At 36.6% G+C, this 25,924-nt stretch overlaps 1 protein-coding gene across 1 annotated transcript; it reads left to right on the top strand.

Annotated features, from left to right (window-relative positions):
* The first annotated feature begins 8,691 nt into the window (after window positions 1-8,691).
* On the top strand, window positions 8,692-25,164 carry LOC119783107 (integrin beta-3-like). The gene is made up of 15 exons (XM_038284446.1): window positions 8,692-8,853; window positions 9,514-9,599; window positions 11,312-11,513; window positions 11,626-11,878; window positions 12,008-12,170; window positions 12,263-12,424; window positions 12,507-12,602; window positions 12,680-12,769; window positions 14,527-14,661; window positions 14,744-15,173; window positions 21,980-22,202; window positions 22,871-22,995; window positions 23,487-23,606; window positions 23,897-24,063; window positions 24,161-25,164. Exons 1-15 carry the CDS (start codon window positions 8,796-8,798, stop codon window positions 24,224-24,226), a joined length of 2,376 nt encoding a protein of 791 aa, XP_038140374.1. The 5' UTR covers window positions 8,692-8,795; the 3' UTR covers window positions 24,227-25,164.
* Window positions 25,165-25,924: the final 760 nt, after the last annotated feature.

Genomic DNA, 25,924 nt, shown 5'->3' with positions numbered 1-25,924 from the left:
TTTTGTAAATACTTGCTTTATGTTCCTACAACGCGGCATGCCACCAAACAACTAGAGCAATAAAGATGAGCAAGGTGCAATGTTGTGTTTATCTAATAAAACACCTTGGATAGTGATTTCTGTTCTTAATCTAATGCCTCATTAAACATGTGATTAAGGGCAAAATAAAACATGCCTCCTAGTAGGTAATTAGTGATGTTTTATATTTAAAAGTACACTTATCCATATCCAAACTAGCTTCACTAAACTGCTGATATCAAACAATTTGAAATCAGGCCAAACATTTTATGTGGAAAAAGTTTCATTCTGCTTGCTGCTGAAACACTCCAACCAATAAAAGAGTTAGTTCTAGTTGACATGTTTTTGGCAAACCGCAGCTGCTGCAAAATAGCATAGCTGTATTTTAATTCTTAGCATTAAAACTTTTATCTGCTTCAGTGCCTCAGTTGTAGCTACTAAATAGTTTGGAAAAAGTCAGAAGTTTGGCTTAGCAAAAACTTTGTTCCCATTTTTTTGGAATTTCTCTGTAGTATAATAGTGTTTAAGAAAAGCAATTTTTATCATATAATTTCCTTGATTCAAAAAACTTTTTTCCCGTTTGAAGGTACTGCAAAAGGGCAAACTATACACTGATGGAATCCCATTGATTTGCTGAATCCTGTCAGGAGATGCTTTTTTTTTTACCATTTTTGGTCTTATCTAGGATTTGATGAACAGTCAATGGAGTGAGCTCCTCTCTTTAAAGTTCTTGTGATGTGAGAAATTGCTTATTTAAGGTCAAACCTGCAGCAGCAATATCCTTTCCTACTTTGTCCTGAGATTATTGTGGCCTGGTTCAGTTTCAACCAGTTTCACTCAGTTTCACTCTGGGTCTCTGAGAGAGACCCTTAACCCCTGATTGCTCCCCCTGGTGCCCCACAGTGGCAGCCCACTGCTCCCCAAAGGGATGGAGGAAATTTCTCCAATGAGAGATCAATACATTTCAATTATATAAATCCTAATCTCAGCACAGGACTTGTAAATATCAATTTTGCACTACATGGTTGATTTCTCCATAATCATTTTAACTAGAACAAAACTCCTGGTTCTGCTGCATTTTGCATCATATTTCTTTAAATGTTCATTTCACTGCTAAGCTGCTCATTCACTGTTGAAAGCTGTATGCATTGAAAGTTTGTTTTGTATACACTGTCTGCACAGTCTAAAATGAATAATCTTTGTAGGTCATTTAATGGGTGAGCTATGATATTTTACTTAAGCATTTTTTGTGATATAATATTTGGATTTTTGCTGGACTGAATGCGAACAATGGCAGTAAAATGTGTATATTAATAATAAAAATTTTATTTCCCGCTTAAAACCTTACGTCAAGCTGTAAATTATAATTGTGTCAAATTGTTAATTTTTAAAAATATTTTTTTACTTAAATTAAACCCCTCTCTTTTTATTTTTAAAATAATAAGAGCAAAATAATAAATTTATGACATGATTAGAAGTCAAACGAAATGTTATATTGATATAAACTCATCTGATCTTTAGGTTTACTAAATTTAAAGAAATGTCTCCGTCAATCATTCTGAAACAGCCTTTTACGACCTCTGATTGACGCTCCGTCAGATTGATCTTCTGTTTGCTAAAAAACAAAAGGCCATGAAATTTAATTTGAGATGCTCTGAGTAAGCAGCTTCCAGCCAAGCGTGTGTACAAACAATGATTAGCTTCTTCCTCAAATAACTAACGTAAGCCTGGGTGTGGTTTGCTGTCAGATAAATTTATTGACGGTTGCAAACCGAGACACATAACTCAGCCATTATTTGCGGTAGAAATAAATCAATTATTAAAGCCTTTAAATTAATTATTGCAAATGTCTTTGAAGGATTGGCATCCAGTTAATAACTTGGGTCATTTATTCAACCTAGAGTAATGACAGAGAATTGTCTGTAATTACAATTTATACCCCTAACAATATGTATATCTCTTATTATAAGAGCTACTGGTTATTTTACCCTCATAATCTGCAGAGCAACAGGTCTTCTCACGTACGTTTTCCTTGCTGCACATGTGACAATAACGCAAATTACTACCTGTGATTGTTGAAGCAAATATATATGTAGATACTGTAAAATCATATGAGGCTGCAAACATGAACATGGGTGTCTGACTTGTTCCTTAGCAACAGAAGACCTGTGAGCTCAGTGACAGATGGTTGGGGAAGTTATTTTAGTTTAATGGAGAAAGACAGGGAGGGAGCAATGACATGCCTTTACTTTGGAGGGATGATGGTTCCAAGACACATTGACTAGTTGAGAGGAGCACATATAATTGGGGTCAAGTCAAATTACTAAATCATTGACGAATAGATTTTTGCAAAATTTTTTTGAAAAAATCCCATCTTACCGGTGATATTAGTATCCTTCAATGCCTCCTTCAAACTCTAACTGATAAACAGAAACAAAATAGACAGAGATTACTTTTTCTATAACATTTCTCTCTATAGAAATTTTATAGAAAGTAATTATGATATTGTGTATATAGACAATCTTATTCTTTTGTCTGTCTCAGGGACTAATGTTGGAAATTAGCTGTGAGAACGATAGTCTGATACAGTACAACTCCTCAGTATCTCATTTTTTAATATTTTTTATACATTTAAAATAAACTAATCCTATATGCATAAATATCCTCAGATATTCTTTTGTAGACAAAAATATTTATCACTTTTATAATTTCTGCTTCACCCTGGAATGATCGGAATTACCGCCAGTGATGTTCTCAAATTCAGACTGAAATATGCTAATTAAGGAGTGATGCTGGGTAGCCTACTTGATAACTATAACCCAGAATTATCTTATGGCTGCTTTGACTTTTAATATCAGGTAATTATTGCGCTCCAGAGTGTTGGGTGGCTGGAAATCTACATTTAGCTTCTAAACAGCAGCAGAGTGTCCCAACAATTTTTATTTCCTTTTGGCATCAAAAAAATGAAATACATGAGTTGAAATGAAAGGAACTGAAATGAAATAAATTTGAACTAAACTGGTTAAGAGGAGTATCTCTAAAAAAATGTTTAAAAACTATGTACAAATTAGTCACCAGTTCACTGCAGGAGCTAATTGCATTTTAAATTTTCTTTTACAGAATGACAGTCTGGCCATATTTTAGTACCTTTAATCTAAACAGCAACTAATATTTTTCCAGGTTTGCCAATATTGGCATTGGAAAGAAACTATTAGTCAAAAAAAAAATTTGCCTGTTTTCTTTTAAAGTAAGCACAGTTCAAATCACTAAAAGAAAGCAACACGTATAAATGTTTTATATCTAAACTGTATTGTAAGCATAACCAAGTCTGCTGTTATGAAAGCAAAAAGTTAAGCTGAATGACAAAGTCTGGAATCGGTTAACTGGGTTAAGTATCTTCTATGAAATATTTTAGATCATTTTATTTACCTGCCTAAACAACAACTTAGATGTGATTAAGGTAGAAAAGAATGACTTTCTCATATGCCAAAATGTTAACATTGTTATAGCTTTTTTACTTGTCCTCTTATATCTGGGGAAATAGAAAAAAAAAAAAACAAGTGAGGATATTTTTTTTTTCTAGAAATTAGTTTCTTTTTCTTAAATGTCCTCCCTGAAGGTGTCATCATACTGCCAGTCCCCAGCTCTTCCTGTCAGATCTGGGGTAGATATGGGGGCGGACGATAAGATTTCACAGCTCTCTCCGTGTCTGCAGTTCTTCCTTCCTCTGAAGTAGATACGAAGGGGAAAATTTTCCACTCAACATGAGGGAAGTGGCAGCCTAGCAACACAACCTAAGCAGAAACATTTGCAGCAACAGGGAAATGCTGTTTGACCTCACCCCCGCTTCTCATCTCACTTCGAACCCACTAATATGTTTCATAAAGGCACGCCCTTTGTAATGCTCACGCGACATTCTTCGAAACATCTCCATTTCTTCCTCAGATGCTCTGCATTAGCTGATCAAATCAAACTCTGAACTCCTGTCCAATCTTCTAAAGAAGGAGTATAGGACAATTAAATGCCAGGGCAAATGAGAAAAGTGAACTAATCTGTTTTTTTAAGGTATTAGAGAAAATGTCAAAGGCCACATTTTGATCTTAAGGATTTATCCAGCTCTGGGAGTCCTAATTGTTGGGAGCTGGAGAAGTTCCACCTTTCTCCAGCAGAGTCCGCCGTGGATCCTCTGAGGGAGCCTCCTGCACAGCTGCAGCTCATCTAGATCATCAGAGGATCCACTACTTAAGCTATCTTCAGACCTTGCCTCAACGCCGCAGTGTTGTTCCAGTTGGTCAGCGCTTAAGCCTAGATCCTCAGAGTAAATCTATGACTTTCGAATCCAGCTTGGATTCTAACCCCTGTGTCTGTTTTCCAGGAAACCTGTGCCTCCTCTGTGAAAGCTCTGGAAGAGCTAACCTGCCGAGCCGACCCTCTGAGCCAAACCTGAAGATTCACAGAGAACCTCCAAGCAGCTCTGGACTTGAGCTGGGTAACCCAAAGCCAAGGTCTGTTCTAAGTAGACGTGAGACGCTGAAGCAGCTACGGACTCTGCTGATGAACTCTTCTCCAGAACCAACAGTGACTCTCCCAAAACTAACCTCAAGAACCCTCAAGGTACAATCAGTAGACTTCTGGAAATCAAACCTCTGTTGGCAACGCTAACTGAACTGTCTCTCACGCAGACTCCGGTGAACCAGAATTCAGGCCCCAAACCTGAACCAGAATATTCAGTGTGCTTGTGCAAAATAAAACTGTTAAACTTTCATCCTTGTGTCCGTCAGTGGTGTTCTGCATTCTTGGGTCGCTTTCAGTGAACCCATCATGACAGAAATGAGATATATGTAATGCAGCTCTTAATTATTCTGATCTAACCTGCTCTGGCACAGCAGCAGATTTGTGCCTCTGATTATCTGTGGACTAAACAAGCATCAGTCATAAAGTTTCTTTAAGCAGATAATGAGTTCACTGCAGAGGGATCTGCATGTGCGCCCTCTATTTCAGTCTACCAGTTTGAAAGGCTCAAATTAAAATCTGTTTGTTTGAGAAACAGATTACAGAATTCACAAAATCTAATTGAGGAGTTTTTTTTCTTCCTCTTTGTTGCTCCAGCACAGACACACCACGCACAGAGCCTGCGCCCATTTAAGCTCATTTCCATTTAGACACATCTTCCAATTGCAGATTTGTCTCCTCTCTCTCTTTGTTTTCCCTCTTTCATCAATTTTTCTCTGAAGTCGCGTCTTTGAATCTGCATTGTACTCTTGCATGTGAAGACAATACTGGGGAAGAGAAAACCTTCCTTTTAATTTCTCCCTCTCAAAGTGTTCCCAGCAGACTGTTTAGTTAATAATATTTATTTTCTCCTCCTATAAACTTTCACCCCCAGGGATTTGGAAACGTAAGCCTCGGATACAGACCGGGGCTGCAGAAGGAGGCAGATCGGATTGCGGTGCGTCACAACACAAATACACAATGTCCCAGATCAGCGACGGCTGGGCGCTTCTTATAAGCCCAGCAGACGGATCACCTGAGGAAAACCTCATATCGCCCTGCATTTGACCTTTGCACCCGCTAAAGCAGAAAAGCATAAGCTGGCTCCGGTTAATCAAAGGCTGATTTTTGTCTGAGAGTGATTCTGTTTCAATACTGGCTTTTCAGACTCTGTGAAAAGCTTAAAGGACTCCAGATAGATCTATAACACAGGTCAGGGCCCCTCCTTTCCCCCCCACATGCCTCCCTCTACTGCCTTCTTGTTCATTTTTTAATTGGCCGCCATCTGACCCAGTCTGTAGGTTTTTTTTATTCAGGACAAGCAGAGCATACTGTACCTCTTTCCAAAATGCCATTGATGTGAGGGGGTGTTCGCTACAGGTGGTTTGTGGAGCCAATAGATCCAAATCAGTCATTAGTGAAGATAGGTTTTTACTGCTCACACTGTATTATCTACCTGTGTATTATCCCAGTCCACCCACACCAAAAGCTTGATGCCAGCGGAACAGATAACCATTATAGCTTTCCTACTTATTTCTTTATTTCTGTCATTTCTTCTTTGCAGTAGTTCTTGGACAAGGGTGGCAGTAACTTAGCAACAGACTGGAGAATACAGGCAGGCTCATGGATAAAGATTCAATAAATGGACAAGTGCAGTGATAAGAAGCATTGTCTGTGTCTTTGAGCCTCGGCACATGCCGCCACATCCACACAACCTTCTTCTAAGCTGATTTGACTTCAACAATCTGAGGTTTCATCCATGTTTTTTATCATTCTTTTTTACTTCATAAAATTTACAAACTGAGGCTTTAAAGTTGGCTCAGAAAGTGATAGAATCAATCTCAATCCTCTCATAATTCAAACATAAGTCAAATTCTATTTTATGGGAAGAACGATTGTCATGATCGGCCATTCTAGATTTTTTTGGTTCTGTGTAAGTTTTTATTTTGGGTTCTGAGTTTTGCTTTTCTTTATGTTATTCTGTGTTGTCAAGATTTATAGCAGTTTTGAATTCCTAGTTTCACTCTTCCTTGTTATTGCTTTTCAGCATTTTTGCTATTATTTATTCCTTGGTCTAGTTTTAGTTAGTTATTCATTCTCTTACTCTTAGGTTATGTTTTCCATGGTTCAGTTATCTCCAGTCTCTTCTCTTATCCCATAGTCTCCCCTTTGGTTATTTCTTATTTTGCAGTAGTTATTCTACACAGAGCATCCTTGTGACATACATGCCATCTCATCTTAGATAGAATAGAATTTAGAATCATCCTTCTTGCATATAAAGCCCTAAATAGCCAATTTCCATTTTATATCAGATATCTGACTGTTCCTTATGTTCCTAAAAGAGCAATTTACTCTTAATCCGCAGATATACAGTACTAGTGGTTCCTAGAATCTCTAAAAATAAAATGGGAGGCAGATCTTTTAGTTATCAGGCTCATCTCTTGTGGAACCAACTACCAGTTTTAATCGGTCAGGCAGACACCCTGTCAACCTTTAAGGCTAGGCTTCAAACTTTCCTTTTGGTTACACTTTTGGTTATCCTGAGCTATCTCTATAGTTACGCTGCTATAGGCTTAGGATGCTGAAGGACATAGTGAGTTTACCAAAGATGAAAAGCTTTAACCCTTATGTTTGTATGATTTGATTGAATTGTCTTTGTAAAGTGTCTTGAGATGATGCATGCTGTAAAGGGGCACTACATTAATAAAATTGAATTTATCTTTGATCTTTACAATCGTTATGAAAAAAGCATTTTACCACTTCCAATATTCTTTATTATTTCCTTTCACGGAGATTCCCTGTAATCTATCAAAGCGATTTGAAGTTCTTTAGGCTTTATGAGGGTTATTTAAACTATTTTTATTGACTCAAGATCCTTTTTTGTCACTGTATAAAGTTTCAAATCATCAAATATTGGCTTGAGGTAAAGCTGAGTGTGTATACAAAATGCTTTTTATCTTTAAAATAAGCTTTTATAATCAACTATGCATATTAGTAATCATTATTTATATCAAAATGATCAAATCACAATACGTTTAACTTTCCAAAGGGTGGTTAACCTATGGCTAACCTATAGAACTTACCACATCAATTAAAAAGCTCAACCAGGAGCTCACAAAGTGCAACTCTTGTACAAAGTATAAAAGCATTGTCCCCAGTAAATAATTTCATAAAAAAATATATATAATAATAATAATGGACAAAAAACATAATCTATGGGACATGTTAAAAACCATTGCGCACTGAAAATATGAAATATCTATGCTGGTGAAGGTTCTCAGTCATCCAGGTCATAGTCATTCAGAAAAAAATTAAAAACAATCCACTGGACTTGGTTTCCAAGTTTGAAACATACAAGCAGTCAGACATATCAGTGTGATGATCGGAGGCTGATTTACAGCTTTAGGACTTAAAACACTTGCTTTAGTTGATGAAACATTGAGTTCTGCTCTCTACCAGAGTCCTAAAAAATTAATGTCTAATAGTTACCAAGACATTGACTTAAAGCACACCAGCAAGTCCTGAATGGCTTAATTCAAATTTAATTAAATTTGTTTCATCATCTGAAACATATGTGAGTCTGACAAAAAAAAAAAAGAAAAGAAACCTAAATAGATACTAAAAAATTCCACTTTGTAGTCACTGAAAAGTGTTTCTGTTTTTTGTACTTTTCCTAATTGCCACATGTTATATCCATTCTGCCCAGTAGGGGGCAGAGCAGACACACAGCAGCGTTTACGAATCAAATTCAAGCAGATTAGAGTTAAAAGTTTATTTCAGTTTATAAAATGAGATCAATTCAGTTTCCAAGTATCTTTTTCTAATGCTTTTTTAATGATATTTCAAAATAATATAAACCTACATTAAGAGCGAATCTTGCAAGAGGAGACGCTTGGTTTGCATTATGCATTTTTTGCAATGATCCATGAATCATGTTTATTCCTATGTTGCAACGATTTCGTGGCTTTTGGCAATAATAGCATCATTAAAAAAAAAGAAAAAGAAAAAAAAATAGTGGTAATTTCTTAAACACCTGGGCATCTTTTTGAGTTTTTTGAGGTTTTTTGACAGAGATGCGCATGCATTTGGTCCATTTAGATATATTGAAAACAAGGTTGTGAAATCTTAAGACTGTGAGATAATGAATTAATATTTCTTCACACGTTTCCAAATGAATGAGTGATGCGAGGCGCGTCTGAGCATGTCTGCGGTGTGATGGGGGAAGATCTTCACCTCCACCATATGAAAAGATAAGAAGAAACAACAGATCTGATCGCTTCTCAACCATGGGGACTTTAATGCACCGTTTAGCCTCTCTGATTCTCTTTGTCTCAAACGTTTTCGGTAAGATCTTTTTCTTTTGAATACTTTCTATTACTTTTCCAACTTCTTAAATGTTCAGCTGTTTGGTAAACTCTGCACTTTTCCAACTTGGAAAGTCACAAAATCTCTCATAATGTTTAAATTACAGAAGCCAGTTGGTGCTGATTACAGTTTATTAACTAAACTAACTAAAGGAAAATATCTGTTGGATGTTTAAATTGTACAACAGAATTCAATGCTCCTAAACTCTCCACCTTTCCTTATAAGGTATGGGGCTCCGTTTGTATCAAAAATAAGCAGATGTAAAATGTCTAGATATTGTGCTGTTGTTGCATATGTGTTTTCTGCATATGTATAAGTTGCACATGTATTTGCAGCATATGTCTGTGATGCATATGTCTATATAGATGTTGTATATGTCTATGTTGCATATGATGTTGCCTCACTGTAATCTTGCCAGTCTGCATGTCTGAAACATCCGTGATTACGATCGAACCTAGTGGCGGAAAAATTGTTCGGTTAGTTGAGCTGCGATTGAAAAACCCGGTGATCCAGACACTAGATACCATATAAAGCACTTTGAATCCTGCCAATGTGAGCAAATTTAAATTTGCTCAACTTGTTGCAAAATATAAACAGTTATCTCTTTACATCAATATGTCTTTGGTGTTTTTTTCACAGGTTCCAACATATGCACATCTCGGGGAGTCACCACTTGTCAGGAATGCCTCGCCGTTCACCCTAGCTGTGCATGGTGCACTCAGCAGGTAAAAATGAACACATTACCTTGCAACTATACTCATACCATGCTGTGATATAACAAACCAAGTGATTGTGGCAGCACAGTTAAAAATGAAATAAGGTGGTCTGGTCAAAAGATATGAATCCTGAAATTTCTGTTGAAAATGCAGAAACCCTCTGTTTGGTCGAAAAACACTTGAGCTGCCATGATGCAAGGTGTGCAACTTGTGGGTGGCAAGATTATGGTGTGGGGATACTATACTTCATCTATCTATCTATCTATCTATCTGTCTGTCTGTCTGTCTGTCTGTCTGTCTGTCTGTCTGTCTGTCTGTCTGTCTGTCTGTCTGTCTGTCTGTCTGTCTGTCTATCTATCTACATTAGGGCTGGGCAATTAATTGCATTTACAATATAAAATGCTATTTTTAAATCGCAGAGGTGGTCAATTTCTTTTCACAATACTTTTAACAAGAGTAAGACACTAAATTTCTCCCTCAAGTCCTTTAGTTGGCGGTAATACGTTTAAATTGTGCATGCTGTTTCACAGAAGGGAACAGAGAGTTGCAGCTAGCACCTAGATCTATGCATTATAGTAGAACTATTTTATATAAATGTTACAGTGAAGTCTTGTAACACTGGGTTCTGGACAGGCAGGCTTTCAAGGTCATGAAAAAACTGAAACCCTGAAGTAAAACATCCACATGCGTGTGCTTAGTGGAAAGGAAAATCGCAATAAAATCGCAATAGCAAAATCGTTTGAAAATAATAGCTGTTTTGATTTTGGAGAACTCGTTCAGCCATTTGCAAACATTTCCAAATAAAGATTTGGCTGTAATGAAAAGGATTTACTTAAAGGTCTCGATAAACAAAATTCGTTATAAAAAGACATAAAATAATGGAGAAAAAAAAAATTTTATTATTAAGCTTCACATTAATTTAGCCTTTTGTGATAAACCAATAGGTTTATAACTAACAGGCCTAGGTTAAATAGATTCAGTGGCCTGAAATTTTGATTAAAAACAATTTATGGACAGAGTCTCTAAAACTGTCTTACAGTTAGACTTTGCTTGCTGCTGGTCGTCTGAACGAGGCAGAAAGAAGAGCTTTGTCCTCAGGCCCGTTGGCCCCAGATCATTCAATCTGTTTCAGATTTCTCATCTGTCTCACATACTGTTCACAGGAAGGATCAGCTTTTTGTCCATATCAGCTCTCATATGGCTGTACAGACAAAAACTTAGAGAATTAGTATGAATTCTGCATGTCTTGTGATATTTAGAATAAAGTGAGAAATTTCATATGAAAATATGAAAATTTGCTGGCTGCTATGTGTAGCTCATGGTAAGATTAGGCTCCTGGTATCAATAAGAAAAAGTAAAAAAAAAAAAAAAATCATAAATAGAATCAGAGGCTGGGAAGGTCTCTCCCTTCTATTTCTATCCTCCTATCTGGCAAATGTTGCTTCTCCAGAAAAAATCTCTCAATCTTGTCTCTGGTTTTGTCTGGTGATTCACTGTTTTAATCACTGCTACTCTGACTTCTTGTCTCCTCTCTTTTGCCTGGAAACAATGAAGCAATGTAGCCTTTTTTGTGGAGGAAAATTAAATAACTAAATAAATAACTCAGCTTGTATACCACACAGAGGGGCCCACACATATTACCAGTCATTTGTGTGAAGATACTGTAATTATAAAACGAATACATTTGATTTTGCCTTATATTAGAATGGATTTTTTTTTAGGAGTTTGGGATGGGACGTTCCAGCTTATCTCGATGTGACCTCAAAGACAACCTTATTAAAGAAGGGTGCAAAGCAGCAGCTATAGAGTTTCCTTCCAGCACCTTGACTATTCAACAGGATGATCCTCTTAGTGACAAGGTTTCTAATCCAGCAGATGTAACTCAAATTCGGCCTCAGAAACTCCGCATGACATTAAGACCGGGTATGTTGGTCTTAAAGGCTGCATAAAAAGTATCACAATGCTCCAAAATGTAGCCTAGCTGCATTTAGGCTTTATCTCTACTCTTTAAAAAAACTGTTTCTTTTCCTTCCAGGTGATGCTAAACGTTTTACAGTCAGTCTAAAACAGGTGGAGGATTACCCTGTGGATCTCTACTACTTGATGGATCTGTCATATTCAATGAAAGATGATCTTTCACGCTTAGAAACTTTGGGCAACAAGTTAGCTGAAACTATGGGCAAAACCACTAGTAATCTTCGCATGGGTTTTGGAGCATTTGTGGACAAGATCACCTACCCATACCTGATTACTTACCCCCCAGGTTCAGTTGAAAACCCTTGCATTGGGTAAGTAGGTACCTTAATGTTTGCATCTGAGATGACTTGTAATTATCAAGCTTTACTCTCTACCAGTCTGTCCAGTTTGAAAACTTCAAGATAATGTTACTAACTCCTGTTCTGTGTCGTTACAAACAGAATAGGGGATCAGTGCCAGGCTCAGGTTAGCTTTAAGAATGTGTTGTCACTGACGGAAAAGGTTTCTCGCTTCACTGAAGAGGTGAGAAAGCAGAAGGTGTCCAGAAATAGGGATGGTCCCGAAGGTGGATTTGATGCTATCATGCAAGCAATTGTATGCAAGGTAAAAAAGACATATATATTATCTGTTTGAAAGATTTATATATAGAGTTGTCATTTTTACCTCTATGTTATTAATGTTTTCATTTATGTTAGGACAAGATTGGATGGCGCCCGGATGCCTCACATCTTCTGGTGCTGACTACTGATGCCAAAACTCACCTCGCCTTAGATGGACGCATAGCTGGCATTGTCCAGCCCCATGATGGAGAATGTTACCTCGACAATGACAATAGCTACAACAAATCAACAGTTCTGGTACTTTACAATAACTGTATTGACAAAGAATAGTTAAACGTTAGATAATATCATGAGCTGTTTTAACCTCTGTGTTTTCCAGGACTATCCTTCCTTGGGCCTCTTAATAGAAAAGATGTCTAAAAACAACATTAATTTGATTTTTGCTGTGACGGAATATGTTGAACCCCTTTACAAGGTAAAATAATATGAAAACCTGAGTTATTTAAAGTTAAATGCTAGATTACCATCAGGAATATATGTTATATTTTTCAGCAATATAGTCAGGTGATTCCAGGCACAACTGTGGGAAGGTTGTCTCAAGACTCTGGAAATGTTATTCAGCTGATTCAGGACGCCTATGCGGTAAATATATAGTTTCATTGCTGAGTGTTACTTAGATAAACTAAAAATAATAAATTTCTATGAAAATAATACTTTACCCACTTACAGATTTCTTCTATTGCAATTAATTTGTCACTTGTTTGGTGTTTTAGATGATTAAACATGGTGATGATCCCTAACAGTCAAACACAACTGTGGTAGAGTTACTGTCAGCTGCTGCTTTTGTTCTTCAGAATCAGGATGATTTACTGTAAATGTAAATTCTGCATCTTAATTGTAATTCCTTCATAATATGTCAGTTCATGTGTTTGTGACCTAAAGCTCAAGCTTACCTGACTTATTCATCAGGAGACAGATCTTACGCAAAACAAGTCAAATAAAAGTGGTTAAAGAAATACAACAGAATTTTAATTTGAGAGTGGCTTAGTCAAAGTTTTAAGAGTCTGGCTGCAGACTTGCACTGTCAGGACCCCTCGTAGCAGCCCTGCTAAATGGGGTATCCTGCATTGTCAGGACCGGAAGTTTATTCCGGAAGTTTTATTCGAAGCCTTCGGGAATAGCATACAGCACATGTTTGCTGCCGGATTAGAGTTTATGACAATGTTAAACTGAGCATAGGAGGAGTTTGATTATACAATAATCAAAAATCCTCATAGGACAGCCAACCTCCATTGTCTTTTAGAAAATGTCTTATAGACCAAATTCCCTTATCCAACCAGCAATCCAAATACAGAGACTTATTTCTACGTAGCACATATCTATTATTCCAGATAGGAGTTTGGAGGGCAGTAAAATTGTGTGTGTACATAAGTTTCCAGCATAACAACACTTGTTTGTGAAAGGCAGCTAGCTTCACAAGGACTTTATCAACACTAGCTTTTACTAGTGTTACACTAATACCAGTATCGGGCGGGGCCCGATTCAGCACTAAAATGGTGGTATCGGTATCAGTGAGTAACGACAAATATGGCACCGATACCATTTTGAGAGCCAAAAGTTTATTCAACTATTGTCACCCATTCCAGGTAGGCAATAAAAAGTTCTACTGGATTCACTTTGCATTAGTCTTTTTCCTGCTTCACAAAGGTAGGCAGCAGCTTGACAAAGCCATGATGGCAATTATTTTACATCCAAGTAGTATGCAGTTCTTCATATACACACACATCAATTTCAAACAGATGGTATCAGTATCAGCCGATACTGCACAGCCAGGTATCGGGGCTAAAAAATGGCATCAACGCAACACTAGCTTTACTTTAGAAAGGCTTTGACTCAACTTTGCATTTATTTTGAAAGTTTTCTAATAAACTTCCAGTTCTAACAGTGCAGGAGACCTCACAGTCAGGGTCCTGACTGCAGGTCTGGGTCCTGACAGTGCAGGTCTGCAGCGAGACCCCTCTCCAAAGTTTTGAGATCAATCCCATTAAGATGATGTTCCATTACTCTAACCTGGCTGTTCACACTTGCAAACCTGTCAGTTTGGTTAAACAATCAAGCAAAGAAGTGTGAGCCAAAACTCTTGCACACTGAAGCAAAAGATGCTAGTTGCAATGGAATATTGGTTGTTACTGAAGTGCCCAAGAGTAGCAGAACGTATGTTTAGGGAAAATTGCTTTTTCTTAGGCTTGGTTTGGTTAGGATATTTTCCCCTTAAGTATAGTATTTGCTATGGTTACCCTTTTAGTAATAATAATAATAATAATAGTAATACCGATGTGTTTGATGACTTTCACAGCAATAATATAATGTTAGACTAATAGAAGTTTTTCTATGGGCAGAAAATTCGTTCTAAAGTGGAGCTGGAACATTTGGGAGTCCCAGATGAGATGCATCTTTCATATAATGCTACTTGCCTTAATGGAGAGGTCATTCGGGGACTTCAGTCCTGCTCTGGTTTGAAGGTTGGGGACATGGTATGCACTGTTTAAAAATTGTATTTACAAAGTTATTCCCCTGTGTTTGTGTTTCTTTTACAAAATACATTTCTCTCCACAGGTGTCCTTCAGTGTGGAAGCTCAACTGCGCAGCTGCCCTAAAGAAAAAAGCCGCACTTTTACCATCAAACCTCTGGGCTTTAAGGATTCTCTGGAGGTTACAGTAGACTTTGCATGTAATTGTGACTGTGAGGCCACAGCAGTTCCTAACAGTCCAGTGTGCAGTGATGGCAATGGGACCTATGAGTGTGGGATTTGCCAGTGTCACCCGGGTCGACTGGGTCCCCGATGTGAGTGCCATCTGGATGAATATAGTCCGTCTGACGATGCCAACTGCCTCCCAAAATCAGACAGCCTGATATGCAGCGGTAGAGGAGACTGCTTATGTGGACAATGCTCCTGTCACTCATCTGAGTTCGGTCAAATCTGGGGGAAATATTGCGAATGTGACGATTTCAACTGCCTGCGCTTCAAAGGAGCTCTTTGCTCTGGTGAGTAGTTTCCAGTTTTTCTGCTTTTGTTTTACTAAATTGGAAGAGCTATCTTTGAAGTTTTTGAACAGTTTATGAGACGGTCTTTTATGGATCAGACACTCTTTAGAGAAGAACTATGCAGTCTAATTTACTTGGAGACAAATACTGGGAATGAAAGTCAGCTCCAAGGTAAAGGTATCAGCTATACATGAAGAGTCTTTGTTGGGTCCTTGGAAGGGCGCCTAGAGGGCTTAAGAAGACAACATGCTCCTCATTTTCCATTATAAAGTGTGATCATTTTCTGAGCTATTTCTACATCCTGAAATAGTCGTAGAGACTCATACCAGGTCATGGCCTAGGAAATGGTGCTCTCATAAGGGTATGGTAAGATCATCAAGGTGCTGCATTATGGGTAAGAGGTAAAAAAGCCCGTAGCCTTGCAGCAGGAAGCTCCACCCGTTGGTGGGTCTTCCTCCTTATGTTCCTAGTCTCTCAATATAACTTGGTAGATGTTTTGGTGAGTCTTAATTTCCTTTAGGTATTATTTTGTCATGCAGAGCAGTCTGTCCTTTGTGTTTCTGTCATCTACTGATGGTCTCGGGATATACCCATGGTGCAAGGATAAAAGCAAATATACAATATACTAAAATATGTTTTCCTCACAATCACAATCAATTTCCATTCAAATTGCCTTGCATTAGCTAAGATTTTTTAATTAGTTATTTTAAGCTGCAATGTCTGCTGATGGGTTAATTAATCAGAAAATTATAGATAAATTCTTCATTAACTGACCCTAAATTATAAAAGAATAGACATTTTTCTTGCTCGATTCTAGAAAAAACATTTTGATTAAATTTTTTTGTCAGAATTGAAATCAAGATTCTTCAAACGTATCTTGGTCAACACAGAAGTAATTCATTCCTTTGTGCAAAAAGGATAAAATAATATAGAATAAAAATCTTATTTTAAACGTGAATGAAACAATTTAAACAATAAATATTTCAATTCAAGTGCAAAGTATTGCTTCGCACTTGTATTGCTCAAACAGGTTTCGTTTGGAAAAAAATTGTGCACTGCAATTGAACTAGTAAATAAATAAATAGAAGGAAAATATGCTACATATATTAGTCTACAACTGTAGCATTTAGTTCACAAAAAATGTATGAAGTGCAATGTGCAAAAAAAAAAGCTGTTCCCCTTTTGTAAACAAGTGCAACGCTGCATTAGACCAAAACAAGTTGTAGACAAAAGACTGGAAATTATCTGATATGTTTAATTCTTGTCTAAAGCTTTGGTTGTCAGTGGTGTTTATAGAGCATGTGCCTTTGACCAGGTAACATATCTATGAAGATTCTCAGTCATCCAGGTCATGGTCAAGATTGAAAGGTTCAGTTTAGGGAAGTGCAGTTGCCTAAACTGAACCTTTCCCCTTTGGCCAGATAATGGGCAAAAGACTCTTTTTGTGTCTCTCCAATGTTGGGGGGAGTCGCTGCATAAAATGATTCTACCACAGAACAGTTTGCTGCTGAAGGACTTGGTTTTTTTCTATGTTTGTTGTCTCATGTTCTCTCTCAAACACGTGGTGATACAATCTAAATCATTAAAATAATTTGTTGTGTTGCCGCCGATGCTGCCACAACAACAAAAACTTTTGAAAGTAAAAAGCCTCTGCTCATTGTCTCTTTTATTAAGTCCAAAGAGATCCTATATGAGATAGTTAGACTTCCCAGCTTTGTTAACCAAGATTTTTTGTGATCCTTCTGAATTTCTCCAACACTCCTCATTAAAGTCAACAGGCTATCATACATTGAGGGAGTCATTGTTGTCCATGGTGAGTTATTTCCCTCAGTTTTCCTCCTTCTTAAATTTTAGTGACTTCTTTATGCTTTTTCACTTAGCTGTAAACATCTGAGTGGGTTTAGATGTTGTGTTTCTCTTACGCAACTGGAAAATTTAGAAAGCTTCTAAAACATTTCAAAGATATATGCAGTCGTTCCTTGTTTGTAAATACATGTAAATAATTACATACCTAAAGTAATTGAATTACCAACTGTAAACAATGAAACTCTTTCGAAAACTTGCAGTGTTTAGGACCTAAAAGGTTTCTTTGGGTAGTCAGAATGTAACTGGTGTTCTCATTTAAGAGCTAGATGTTGTTCTTTAGCTCACTTCTAACAAGTCTGCACAGCTCAAAGTTTTGTAACTCAACTTAGGAAATATAACTTCTCTTGAGGTGATTTTTTTTTAAATAATACTTCAGCTATATATGGGCCATGTATTTGCACATTTAAGAAAAATCCTCTTTAAGTTTCCATGGAAGCAGTGTTACTATAACTTTTAATAAAGTGTGTCTATTTTTAAGGTGAAAATATTGCATTTTTTTTCCTTCTCTCAGTGCCCCCTAGGCGTTAAAATATCTAATAGAGTTTGTAGATAGCAGTTTATGAGAAAATGGTGACTCTATGAATCTCACTTTCTATATAAATGGAGATTCGCTTGTCTCAGAAGCTAAATTAAGGTCAAGACCAAAAGGATTTTTTTACGATCACCAAACATTTCCATAAACAAGTGTTTGCATGGCACTACTTTTTTTTTGTGTGTGTGTGTGAAACAGATACCAAGAATATTATTTGTTACTCATATTTGAAAAGACTAACTACTTGATTTACAAAAACAATTTAACAGTAAAACAATAGCAATGTGTTGTTTTGTTTTTTTCTTGAACTGTTAGCGTTAACCCAGTGGATGTATTTATAGAGATTTTTTGAAAAATGAAAAACAAAAGTGTTATCTATTGCAGGCATGTTTTCAACCGCACACACACTTTCACCAGATCTTGACTTGAAAACATCCCAAAGAAATCCTCTTATCTAATTTTATATTTACCTTACCGCACATATCATTAGGCCCTTTTCCATTGGCCCTGAAAAGCCCGGGGCTTTTTATTTAGATACATATTTATGGGGATAATTTCCCCTTTCACAGGCCTTTAATTTGCTGGGGCTTTGGTCTTTCCTGAAAGGTTGCTCTAGAAAACATTCCCCGGGGCGGTAAAAAGTGGGGCATCTTATCTTGCAGTGCTTTGAACAACTTGCAGTGACAGTACCCGATGATGGCGAGTGTAGAAAAGCCCTTTTAAAATTAATTTTACAAAGTTTTTATAAGAGAAAATGTATGTCAAACTTAACCAGTGCAGTTAATGTATAAAGAATAAGCCAACTTTGGTTTCTACTTGCTCTCTTTGAGGGCGGCAGAGCACTGTGCTGTCAGACAGCTCTGGCTGTCAGCCCAGCTTGGTGCTACAGTTGGAGTTTTCCTCTAACTGCTGCTCTAATGTGGGCCAGTTAGTTGGTTATTTCCTGCTAATTAATTTGTCACAATCAGCAGGCACTGCCACTTTCGTAGCAATCCACGCTGAGCTCAGCCCACTTCATTATTTGAAGAGGAGCACGTTTGGCCGTCTGCTTTTACCACTGTATGCACTGTACACCGGCAGCTGGAAAAGACAAGTGTGTTGTTGTTCTCTAAAAGAATTCGACTGAGGGAAAATTCTCTCCCTGATTTCAGTTGCAAATCTTCAGATGAAGATTTAAGAAGACTTTAAATGGAGTGTTCAGGAGTCTCCAATTCTTCAGCTTATATATCTTATTTACAGTCAAATATGTACTTAGAATAACTTTTTTGCAAGAATGCAATAAAACATTTAGTACGCCCAACTTGTTTAAAATGAAGTGTAATAGGTCCCATTTAAAGAGCCTCTTTCCAGGAACCTTACTGACTGTTTTACAGCTCATTCACGCAGTCCAATGAACGTTGGGTAAAGGTATTTGTTATAAGATTATTTTACCACTAACCATAGCTCAGGGCTGATAAAAAACATCATTGTTTTTTTTCTTTTTCTATGTGGATATATATCCTTTCCATTGCTAAGGGCACTGGAGCTAAGACAGGCGACAGCACGCATTGCCAAGGGGCCCATAAATACAAGGAAAGAGAGAGCAGGAAAGTTTGCATTCCACTACTGCCTGTTTGCCCTGTGCTCTCCTTCCTTTCTGCAGGATGAAGCTCAGTTTCAGTGTTCTGCATGTTTTCCTGTTCTTGTCTTTTGTTTTTATTGGGCCAACCAACTTCTATCAACTTCTGCAAAACTGCAGCTTTTTGAATAACAGATACTTGTGATGTAAAACATTTACATGTGCTTTTAAGTAAATTTAGTGCATTTTAATACAAAAATAATCAATTACTATATGTGACACAGTTTGTCATGTTTATTCTTATTAGGGTGATGCTTGTATTGCTATTTAATTTATGTTATTGAAGAAAACAGCATGGCAGAAAGGGCTATGTGAAACTGTTATCTACAGGTAGATATGAGCTTAAAAGAAACAACATTTAAAAAAAGGAAGCTACATTACATATGTGGGACAGGGATTGTTTTCTTAAGTTTACAGCAGAGTTTTTGACTTTGAGTGGTTTAATGATGGACATTTGGACTTTGTTTAATATTTCAGGACCAGTGACTTCCCAGCTGTGATCCAGCTGGGCTCTGACTCAGTCACATTACTGTTAGTGATCCGTTGTCGAATCCTATTTTTCTCTCTGATAAGACCATTGCAGTCTCCGAAACTCTGCCGTATTTTCATAGGTTTCTCAATGAGTGTCTGCTTGTAATACAGCGAAAAAGCTTAGGCTGAGGTTCTGACAGCAAATAGTTGCCACAGCGTAACAACACCTCTGAAATTGTCTGGCTTTGTGGTCTGTAGGTTTGTGCAGTCTGAGGGTGTGTCTATCATGACTGCCTGCCCATAATGACATTATCAACCATTAACATAAACAATAACAACAAAAAAAGTTGAAAAATTTTTTGTTTCCAATGTAAAACTAATCTGACACAAACATTTAAAGAGAAAAAGGAAACTCCCTAAAATGCAGTTTCTCTTTTCTTCCATTTTTGATAGACTTATTAATTAAAAAGTTATGAAATTATATCTGAGTTGTTTTTTTTATGTCAGAATAAAAGTTCTGTTCTCAAATAACAACTTTAAAGTAAATGCTTGGTGCCTAATTAGTAATTATAGTAAAACAGATTCTACAAACACATATATATATATATATATATATATTTGTTCGTGCAACATGTTTTCAAAGAAACAAGCTGATTAACTCAGAAACATTAAAGCCACAAACACAGACTGAGAACATTGCAGTGACCAAACTCTAATCGCTGCACATGTTAATTAAGAAATATCGGTTACTTAGGAGTGTGGGTGAGTTTGCAGCTAAGCAATATCTGTTTCATAGTTTTGTTTGTCTTGCCTCACCCATGTGATTAAAACTAAGAAACAACCAGGACATGAAATGAGATGCAAATAAAAAGAAATTAGAGGTTTTCTGGTATGTAGAGTCTTTAAAAATGGAAATAAATTACTTTGTGCTACTTTGAGAGGAAAACAGATACAAGTCGGAGTTATTTGTGCACTGTTTAGGAAGTAGAGAATGTGCAATTACACCAGTAACCACATCTGATACTTTGACTGTTTTGTCTACTAAAATAGAGTGGTGAGAGAGGCAGCTCACACAGTGCAAGTTTAAAAGTCCTTATCTACCTCTTCAATCATTGTAAAGACCCTGTATTTACAAAGCTTTCTAAAAAATAATGTTTTCTTTACATTTTTTATATTCAGAATATATTAAAAACATTACAGTAATTTATCCATACTTTTAAGCATTATATATAGAGTGAGGGAAGAAGTTAACCTTTCCTTTTGGTACCTCTCTTACCATACAGCTGTGAGTCACAAAAAGATATTGATCATTGTTTCATTTTTATCAAAATTCACTCCTAGCAAATGGTTACTTTAGTTTTGCCTTTTCCTGACTTACAGAGATAAACATACATTTGTCGTTAATCAATTTTAGATGTCCCTGTCTTTCCTGCTTTAAATATTACCATTCGTGTCAAATCTTATTTACAAATGAGGGGGATTATAAATTAAAAGCACCCTAAGTCTGTAATAGAATATCACCTATGGAGAGGAACATCTCAGCCACTATGTAAACTACTTTAAGTATTTAAAGACCTCTCTTTCACGCAGGAACAAAAACTAGGAGCTTGGGCAGAAACAATTAATCGGATTAATTGTGATGAATCAATTATGGAAAAATCGTCAACTAATTTAGTAATCGATTAATCCTTAACTGGAGTATAGAGAGTGTAAAACATGCTTTTAGCTGACAGCGCAGCTCACAAAGGGCAGTAATTATGTTGAAAAAATTTAAAAAATATATGAACATTTTGCATTTAAGAACAAAAAAAAAACTTTTTTGTCTGTCAATAAGCTCTATCCAGAACTCCTCAAGTGGAAAAGTTTTAGTTTCACCTGGTTTAATTTCGTAAAAACTTTCTTTAGGATCCTTTTGCTATCCGATTATTAATCCATTAATCGAAAAAATAATTGACAGATTCATCGATTTCTCCTATGTAAGCAGCCCTACTAGGAGCTGCTTCCATAGGAGAAAAGCCAGATAACTTTAGAACCTGTGAGTCAAGTCACCAATATTTAAAAACAATTACATTTAATTGAATGTTTTTTTTACAGTTGATCACTAGAGGAAGCAATGAAGAAGGAGACATCCTTATTTATTTTAAGTGGTTTCCATGCAAAAAAAAAAAAAAAAAAAAGATTTATATCAAACTTTTAAAGGAACCTGAAATAAAGCCTAAAATATTTTAGAACATTGGTATATAGTTAGGTTAGCTTAGTTGGAAACTCTTGCAGCTCATGAAGCATTTCAGCTGATTCGTCAGTGTCTGTGTCTTTCAGGCAATGGGAAGTGTAGCTGTGGGTTCTGCCAGTGTGACGCAGGTTGGAAAGGAGACAACTGTAACTGCACCACCCGCACAGACACCTGCGTGTCCAGCATAGGGCTGCTGTGCAGCGGCCGGGGTAACTGTGTGTGCGGGGTTTGTCAGTGCACTCAACCCGGCGCCTACGGAGACACCTGTGAGAAGTGCCCCACATGCCCTGATTCTTGCACTATAAAGCAGTAAGTTCATCTATCAATCTTTTCATATTCGCACCAGTTTTAACAGGTACTGCAGGTTTAACATTTTATTAAATCGTATATTTTAGGAACAAAAAAGTCATTAAGGTAGGAAGTTATAATATCCATCTCCCTGAATCATAAATGTCAAAAACAGCTTTATAAAAGATATTAGAATATAAAAAAGAAGAATAATTTTTTAGTAATGCTATTCAAGTCTTTTTCTTTTGCTGCTATGATCTCTGTCTCTTTACATCCAAAAGCTTAATGGATCTTGCTGTAAACTACTAATATCTGGATTCTTTAATCCCAACCCCTATAGTGCATATCAGACATGATCTAGACACTAAAAATGTTTTTATCGTCTAAGTAAGTTGAAACAACAAAGTATCAGACAGACAGACTGGCATGCAGGAAGACAGACAGACATATATGGCCACCTTTAGGGTGAAGACTTGGGATTTGTGCTTACTTTGTTGCCTTGTGGATAAATTCACTTATTTGATACTTTTCTGCTTATTTCTCCACACACAGCCTGATGTTATATATAAAATATATTTAAATATAATACGGTATATTTAGAATAAATGTGTTTATATGTAGAACTTACACCTGCTGCAGATAAAGCAGTGCTGTATTGTATAAAGCTGATGGTGTTTCTGTTTGTGCAGGACGTGTGTTGAGTGTCAGCACTTCAAAAGGGGGCAGTATATCAGTGACAACAGCTGCAACAGAATCTGCAATAATGAAATAGTAATAGTGGACAAGTTGAGTAAGAAAATGGATGAGAACTCTGGTGAGTACTGAGAACTTTCTTCACTGCAAAAACGATCTAAACATGAGCAAAAAGCTCCTAAATTGAGTGTGTTTTCCCTTCATTTGAGCAGGAAAATAAGATAATCTGCCAATGGAATGAGCATTTCTAAGTATAAAATTAGATAATTAGATATTATGCACTTGAAATAGAGACTGCAGTTGCTTTTGCTTATTTTAAATGTAAATTGGCTTATTCCATTGGCAAAGTGTATCACTTAACTGCTTAATTGAAGAGAAAATGCTCTATTTTAAGAAAAATCTACTTACTTAGATTTCAATTTTTGTTGTGTTTATGTGAACATTGGCTGTTGTGGTCATGTTGAATTGTTGCATTCCTTCACTCCTTGTATGTGTTGCACACTATTAAGGTTAAAAATCTTACCTAAAAAAAGTAAAATAAAAAAAAACATTCCTGTTAGTGAAAAACTGTTTAAAATTGTTTTTATTTGTCAATTTTCCTTTTTCCGTCAGATTTCCAAGAACACAATGCCCTGAACTGCTCCTACAAAGATGAAAATGACTGCATTGTGAAATTCCAGTATTATGAAGATAAAACTGGCAAATCCATCTTGTACGTTGTGAAAGAGCCAGGTACTCTGAAGCTTTTTAGCTTTTATTGGGAATTTAAACTGTCAGGAAAAAAAAAAAAACATGATTTAGGTACATTATCAGGACAGAAGGTTTTGTCCCCATCTATTTCAGGTGAGGAACAGTCTGTGCATCTAGAAATGTGTTATTATCTAAAGAACACCTCTCGAATTTGGTTTCACCGCTTCACTTTTCAGCGCCACAGAATGTCAAATACAGATTTATATAATGAGAGAACAAATTGGAATCGGAAAGTTTTAAGCTGTTAAACTTCGTAAATGTTTGCTTCTCAGAGTGTCCCCAGGGCCCTGACATCCTAGTGGTGCTTTTGTCGGTGGCCGGAGCAATTCTACTCCTGGGTCTCGTCGGTCTGCTAATCTGGAAGCTGCTGGTTACAATAAAAGATCGCAGAGAGTTTGCCAAGTTTGAGGAGGAGAGAGCCAAAGCCAAATGGGATACGGTAAGCACCAAAGATACTGTATCAAACCTCTTATCTGAGAATCAGAATACTGAATGCAATGTTCTGAATTAAAATGATTAATTAATTCATTTTCTAGGGTAACAATCCTTTGTACAGAGGAGCCACCTCCACTTTTACCAACGTGGCGTACAGAGGAAACTAACGAATAAACCCAATGAGGAAAAAGCTCAGGGGTTGGCGACACTGGTAGAATGTAGCAGCACTTAAGACGATCGGAGGAAGGTCTTTACACTGTCATTAGAGCGGCTACTGATGCAGAGATGTAGTTACTGCTGTCAACAGTTCAATAAAGTGTTTGCACATGATGTCCAATACTACAAACTGTTTGTATGTGTTACAGGTTGCTTGTTCCAAGGCTTTCGGTGTCTCTGGGGGGTGTCTATGTGGATTTGATTAAATGCTGATGTTTACTTTACACATACTTTTTCGAAAACCTTTCCACCTCTACTGTTGTTGTTTTTTTTTTTATCATTCCTTACTTCTATTGTTAAACCTTTGTCAGGCAAAGTGAATGTGAAACAGCTATATTTAATTATTGAAACCCTGTTCTACATGGTGTACGCTGCAGATATACTGATTAAATTGGTCTGTATAGAATTAAAAAAATTAAACCAGTATGTTAATTTGCATAAAAATGTATTTGCTTTGGGCTTTTTTTCTCTGTTTTATTCTATGTTTTGCATTTGCACTGATAATCTGAATGGTGCATGACAAAGTTACATATGATAGAGTATTTGAGAATTTTTCTATAGCTTTAATGTTTACATTTGGAGTGAATGTTGGTGATATTATACTACAAACTGTGGTGCATTTTGGGTTTAAAGCTCTGAATGTTTTGCACAATACAATCGGCTATCTCACTATTTTGTCATGTGGTTGTTTATTGGTTATATTTAGGGAACTTATTTCACCTGAGTCTTGTGACTCAAAAGGTTTTCTTTCCAAAATGTCAGAGTCATATTTTTAGATCAAATGCCACTTGTGTTTAATTCCTATTTCTAAGCCAAAGCAAAGAGCAATTTTTTGACTAAAAAGATATGTCTGCTTGCCAAGATACAATAAACATGGGGAATTCTGCAAGAAAGTCTTTTGTCTTCTTTACTCCATAACATGTAAGAATCTTTAGTGAGGCAGAAATTTACCTATATCTAGTATTTTAAAATCTGCTTAAATATGTTACCCTCAAAAGGGTTAAGAACAAAAAACCGTGTTCCTTGCTTGTGTTTGACACTCCTAGGATGTTCCATCATGTTGCATAGTTATGTTGCAATCAGCTTCTGCATATATAAGAAAGATGTATTCTTTATGGTTTTAACTGGTAAATCAGAAATTGATTTGGGTTAAATTTCCATTGAAAAATATAATAACATAAGTCCCTTCCTTTCAGCTCAACAACAAGTTCAAGAAAGCTACAGCTAAAACAAAAATGTGGCAGCACTACTGATTATTTCTATGCATCTGCACATACTGTTTCACAGATAAGTATATAAGAAGATTTTATGGCAACCTTTAGTGGATGTTTTCATCTCCAGTACAAAATATGTAGAAAGAACAAAAATCAATTACATAAAAAAATTTTCCTCTGAGCAAAACAGCAAAAGAAAAGCCTTACTAGTGCTAATAACACCTTTACCACTCAATGTCACTAGTAATTCAAAAATGTACCAATGCTTCAAAGAGCAGGAACATTGCCTCTGAAGAGAAACAAGATGCTTTTCTTGGAAGAAAGATCCAACAGACTTGTCTACACAGGCTAAAAGCTCTGCAGAAGTTTTCTCTGTTTCACATTGATATACCTTCGTAAATCAATGTAAAAATAAGGCCAGTATATGTCTCCCTC

The sequence above is a fragment of the Cyprinodon tularosa genome, unplaced genomic scaffold, assembly GCF_016077235.1.
Source record: "Cyprinodon tularosa strain WSP-4 unplaced genomic scaffold, ASM1607723v1 ctg105, whole genome shotgun sequence".
Taxonomy (NCBI): domain Eukaryota; kingdom Metazoa; phylum Chordata; class Actinopteri; order Cyprinodontiformes; family Cyprinodontidae; genus Cyprinodon; species Cyprinodon tularosa.
Note: the sequence above shows the minus strand (reverse complement) of the source record. Positions and strands in the feature narration are given on the sequence as shown.

Bases quoted from the DNA above. Each gene is read 5' to 3' on its own strand.
- LOC119783107 (XM_038284446.1), top strand. From the start codon at position 8,796: ATGGGGACTTTAATGCACCGTTTAGCCTCTCTGATTCTCTTTGTCTCA. The intron at 12,603-12,679 runs GTAAAATAATAT...TATATTTTTCAG, and splicing joins ATGTTGAACCCCTTTACAAG to CAATATAGTCAGGTGATTCC. The intron at 24,064-24,160 runs GTAAGCACCAAA...TTCATTTTCTAG, and splicing joins CCAAAGCCAAATGGGATACG to GGTAACAATCCTTTGTACAG.